General features: G+C 40.8%; 1 protein-coding gene across 1 annotated transcript in view; it reads right to left on the reverse strand.

Annotated features, from left to right (window-relative positions):
- The window catches only part of LOC139660345 (melanoma receptor tyrosine-protein kinase-like), a gene marked incomplete at its 5' end in the record, with an annotated part of 10,551 nt that extends 4,865 nt beyond the window's left edge, over positions 1-5,686 (reverse strand). The window contains 5 exons of the mRNA XM_071538459.1: positions 1-115; positions 1,167-1,242; positions 2,549-2,704; positions 4,931-5,116; positions 5,588-5,686. The exon at positions 1-115 is cut by the window's left edge and continues 32 nt beyond it. Of these exons, the coding sequence (XP_071394560.1) occupies positions 1-115; positions 1,167-1,242; positions 2,549-2,704; positions 4,931-5,116; positions 5,588-5,686 (632 nt within the window). The remainder of the gene's footprint in view (positions 116-1,166; positions 1,243-2,548; positions 2,705-4,930; positions 5,117-5,587) is intronic.
- Between the last annotated feature and the right edge of the window lie 153 nt (positions 5,687-5,839).

Genomic DNA, 5,839 nt, shown 5'->3' on the forward strand with positions numbered 1-5,839 from the left:
CAGATGGGGGGTTGGGGCAGGCGGTCTCCTCTCTCCAGCACCGAGGCGATCTCGCTGGCCGGGATCCCGTCGTACGGCTTGGAGCCGAAGGTCATCAGCTCCCACACCGTCACTCCTGAGGACACGAGGAGGCGCTGCGTTACCACGGCAACACTGACAACTCAACCACAAACCACATCTGTGTACAAAGCCTGACATCTACAGCTGAAAAGCATATTTACTGAAATTGACATCTGCTATTGGCTGATCTTTGGTATCAGGTGATGATGTCACCTTCTATAGAGCACAACAGGTGATGTCATCAGCTGCTGTATTCTATAGAAGGTGACATTAAAAACAAAAATCAACAATTCCAGAAAAATATTGATTATATCGATAAAGAATAACTAAACCCCAAAACCCGAATCTGTAAAGCCTGACATTTAAAGGTAAAAAACATGCTGCTGAACTGGCCATCTGCTATTGGCTGATCTTTGGTGCCAAGTGATGATGTCATCACCTGTTGTACTCTATAGAAGGTGACATCATCACCTGATACCAAAGATCAGCCAATAGCAGATGACCAGTTCAGTAGCATACGTTTTCTCCATCAGATGTCAGGCTTTACACAGATTTGGGTTTGGAGTTTAGTTTGTCTTTAATTCTTATATATTTGTTTATAAAGATTACTTGGAAATTATTCAGAAAAGTTAATTGTGACAAAGTCTGAAGTGCCAGAACCAAGAGAAATCAGAAATCTCCAATTTATTTCATGTTACGATAGAGAGGTAGATAATAAGAATAAGAATACACTTTATTATATAGTAGAAGAGCCATGAAAAGTGAGAAAAGTCTAGTGAGAAAAGAAAAGTTCTAAAACTTTTAGGTCAAATTCTGAGTAAGACAGAGAGACAGACAGATAAATAGATGAATCATAGATATAAGAATTGTCTCAAGCCAATAGGAGCTCAGTATCAGCATGATGAAGATGCTCTATCTTCAATCATGAATGTTGTATCTATTGTATTTATATCGCTATTCTACTCTTTACTGCTAAAAGATTTTGATTTAAAATCTTCACCGTTAGGAACAATCAAAAACAATCCAGGCAAACCTAATCTAATGTTATCGAATGCAGCAGAGACCCTGCGGTCCAGTCTGGGGTCCCGAGCCGGAGCTTGACTCACCGTAGCTCCAGACGTCACTCTGGTGGGTGTAGGTCCACTGCAGGATGGACTCCAACGCCATCCACTTAATAGGAACCTACAGAGAGCAGAGAGGGACAAAATACACTGCTGTGTGTTTCATTTTTAACCATCAGTATATCTTTGTCAGATTAATATTCCTGCCTTGGTCTGATGACTGTAAAGCAGTGAGAGCCTGGTGCAGACGACTGCTCTCCTCTCTCTCACAGCAGTAGTATTGTTAGTTCTAGTGCAGTGATTCCCAAAGTGTGGGCCGCGGCCCCCTGGTGGGCCATGAAGGTACTGCAGGTGGGCCGCGAGAGGTCATTTACAATAAATAAATAAAACGTTTTTAATTTTCAATTTTGTAATTAAGTTTGAAATTACCATAAAATATTTATGATTAAATATTTGCATTAAAAAAAGTAATCAGAACTAATAAAACAAAGCCATGGGATTTAAATTACGTGTTATTCTTTTTATCTGACCTATTTTTGATCCGGCCGGAACGTTTCTTATATCTCATCATTGCTGGGGAATTGTAATTGAGGGAAAACCTCATCACTGAAGAAGAGGAAGAGTAAAAATGGAGCGGAGGCTGTCAGGTTGTAAAAGGAAAGCTGTGAATGGAGAATCAACCTCCACAAGGGAATCATCAGAAGATCAAAATGAATCCGTGAAAACAAAAAGAAAGACTTGTAGAAAGTATTCAAGTGAGTAACTATCACTGGGATTTACAAGTGTGGGACCAGAAGACAATCAACCTGCCTGTCTGCATCAGAAATCATATTTTCTGTCTGTTTTTTCTTCATGTTGATATTGGGTTGGATATTGTGAATTTTATGTAAAAGCATTTTATTATCAGCAGTGTCAAACAGCCAGGATACAGGCTTAACAATTCACTATTTACACTTAATTTCTTACATTTGTTGCTTTACAAATTGTTACGTGTATGTGGATGGATTATTAATTTGCACTGCATTGCCGTATGCCCACGTTCACATGTTCTGTTTATGAAATAAAAAATATGTAGGGAAATACATATATCTTAGTCTCGTGTGTTGATCAGAGTTGGGTGGGCCCCGGAAGATTTTCAGATTTCAAATTGGGCCGCTGCATTCTTAATTTTTGGAATGGCTGTTCTAGTGTTTCTCCACATTAAGACTACATTTCCCATCAGCCCCGTTGCATTATTTATTGATGGTAAAATGAAACAGAGCAACTTTAATTTATTGGAAATTGTTCCAGTTACAGTATCTATAAGAGTGACTTATGTTATTGGACATCTTACTACCTGGATGACTTCTGGACACACACACACACTCACACACACACACACACACACACACACACACACACACACACACACACACACACACACACACCTTCCCTCCGTCGGCGTGGTACTCCTTCTCGTCGGCGGTCAGGAGTCTGGCCAGGCCGAAGTCGGTGATCTTGAGGTGGTGAGGAGTTTTCACCAGGACGTTCCTCGCCGCCAGGTCCCGATGCACCAGGTGGCGCTCCTCCAGGTAGTTCATCCCCTGCACACACACACACACACACACACACACACACACACACACACACACACACAGAGAGAACAACATAAAGACTTTACAATGAACTTTATTTCCTTGTTAGTTGTGATTTTCCCAGCTCTTCAAATCCCAATGAGACTTTAACCAGAGAACTGAAAACACACATACACACATAAACACACACACACACACACACACACACACACACATTCAGACCTAATTATCTTATCTGTCTGTCTGACATTCCCAGCCTCCTACCTGCAGTTCGTCTGAACCACATCACATCAATTAGTCTGAAGTTGAAGGTTATATTAGGAGAACACACACACACACACACACACACACACACACACACACACACACACACACACACACACACACACACACACACAGGCACAGAACCCTGCTGTGTATAAGCTAATAGGCCTCAGCAGGCTTAGTGTGTGATCCAGATAGAGCTGACGCCCAAGGCAGAGACACACAGAGAGAAAGAGAGAGAGAAAGAGAAAGAGAGAGAGAGAGAGAGAGAGAGAGAGAGAGAGAGAGAGAGAGAGAGAGAGAGAGAGAAGAATAAGAATAATAACACAAAGAAGACAACATGGCAAACAGAGCCCAGATGTTTTTCCCTTTTGCCCAACATCTTCCTCCAGCTCTTCCTGGGGCATCCAAGTTTTTATCCTATTAAAACCATATTGCATTGAAAAGTCCTAAATATTTAAAATCTTTAAGATATTAAATTGATACTGGACTATGGAGTTAGATTTGAAATAAATGCATACAACAATTTTCACAAATGTATATCTACGACTCGTAAATTAACAAGGATGATCACAAATGTATTTTCCAGTCCAAAACTAAATGTTACTCAATTTGAATAAATGTCAAACAGTTCTACAAATAACTTCCACCTAACTTGAATAAATGTGAAACAATTCCACATATACAGTATATTTCCAAGTTGGAAGTTTATTTTTCTAAAACACGTTAGGTTTTTTGTGCATTTATTTACAGGTCGTCGAATCTGCATTTAGAAGACCCCAAGACCATCACTAGACACATGTGGATTCGGTCGCATTTATTTGTGGATCTTTCGTACAAATCTGACAGAGGTGCAGTCCTCCAATCATGAATGCAATCATGATCATCCTAATTTATGAGTCATGATATACATTTGTGAAACTTGTTGTGTGAATTTATTTCTTTTTATGACAAATCTGACTCCATACTGCTCCTCCCTCACCTGGATGGAACAGACTACCTTTTTCCATTAGAGCACCATGGCCTCAGACTCGGAGCTGCTGATCTTCCAATCCGCTCTAATACATGAAGAAGATCACAACCTGATGAAGCCAGAAGGACGACATCATCCGCAAACAAGCAGAGATGCTGCCCTAATGTCACCGAACTGGACTCTGTCCAAACAGGAGAGGGGACAGGGAGCACCCTTGTCGGAGTCCGATGCCCGACTTGAACGAGCCATAAGCCTTTTTCAAACCCACAAAACACATGTAGACAGGACAGACCACCTCGCACTCTGCGTTCTCAAAATTCTGGTTACTTCTCCATCCCCAGAATGCACAAAAAAATCTGCTGGCTGTCAAGCTTTTTCTTACCATGGTCCATTCCTCTGGAATGACCTTCCCACTTCCAACTTTTAAGAAATGACTCAAAACCCTCCTTTTCTCACTCTCCTGTAATCAACCTTAAACCTCCTAATTTCTCTACTGCTACAAGGTATTTTAGGATTGGTATTCAAATCTTATGTTTAACTGTGTTATTTTTAGTGGTTTTATTTAACTTTTATATCAGTTGTTACACTGCCCGTCAAAAGTTTGGACCCACCTGATTGAACTGAACTATGTTTTTCATTCTCTTAAAACCATTTTGCTTGAAATTTGTTGTTCTTAGTTGATGCCTATGATTTTCTTTCCAAGGGCTTTGCCTTTCCATCAAGACAAAGGGCGGCTACTTTAAAGAATCTAAAACATAAGATAAGATAGTTTTGATTTGTTTGACACTTTTTTGGTCACTGCATAACTATTGTAAAATGTGGAAAATAGTAAAAATAAAGAAAAAATGTCCAAACTTTTGACGGCAGTGTATGTTTCTTTTGATATTGGTTCATTGTTGTAAAGTGTGCTGAGACACCCTCGTGTGATATTGCACTATAAATAAACTTTTTCTTTGATATTTGTATGTTTGTTTTTTATTTGGCACAATATAGCTTACCTTGGCTATCTGGACACACCAGTTGAGCAGCCACTGGGACCCGATGTGGTCTCTGTGGTGTCGGACGTAGTCCAGCAAGCAGCCGTACGGCATCAGCTGAGTCACCAGCTGAACCGACGAGGTCAGACAGATTCCCAGCAGACGACACACATGAGGATGATCCACGCTCGCCATGACATAGGCTTCCTACACACACACACACACACACACACACACACGTTCGTATCATACAGATATCCAGGATATGGGGATTGTCCACACTCACCATTACTTAAGATTCCTGAAAATAATTCCAAGAGGAGAGGAGGAGGAAGGAGAAAAAGAAGAAGAACAAGAAGGAGACGCAGAGGAACCAGGAGCAGAAGGAGAAGGCGAAGGGAACAGGAAAAGGAAAAAGAAGAGGGAGAAGAAGAAGGGGTAGAAGAAGTAGGAGAACAAGAAAGGGGAGAAGGAGAAGAAGCTGAAGCAGGAAAGAAAGAAAGAAATAGAAGAAGAAGAGTAGTACAAGAAGGACAAGAAGAAAAAGTACAAGAAAGGAGAACAAGAAGGAGAAAAAGATTAACAAAACAGGAAGAAGAGGAAGAAGGAGATAAAGAAGCAGAAGAGCAAAGAAAAAGAAGAAAATAAGAAGGTTAAACGTCAGGCAGACAGTCTTACATCCAGTATTTCTTTGTTGGCTTTAGGAGACGTCGCCTCTCTGAGAACCTTGATGGCCACCGGGATCTTCACATTCTCTCCTTCTGGGATCCACAGACCCTGCACACACACACACACACACACACACACACACACACACACACACACACACACAAATTATCAATGAGCAAGACAATACTCTGAATAAGACACTGCCATGTAAACAGCATGTTCTGATGACCTTAACCCAAATAAGGTCATAGTCAGAGTAAG

Source organism: Centroberyx affinis, unplaced genomic scaffold (genome assembly GCF_046629955.1).
Source record: "Centroberyx affinis isolate AG114_WGS23_722 - 3 ecotype Tasmania unplaced genomic scaffold, CSIRO-AGI_Caff_v1 ptg000197l_1, whole genome shotgun sequence".
Classification (NCBI taxonomy): domain Eukaryota; kingdom Metazoa; phylum Chordata; class Actinopteri; order Beryciformes; family Berycidae; genus Centroberyx; species Centroberyx affinis.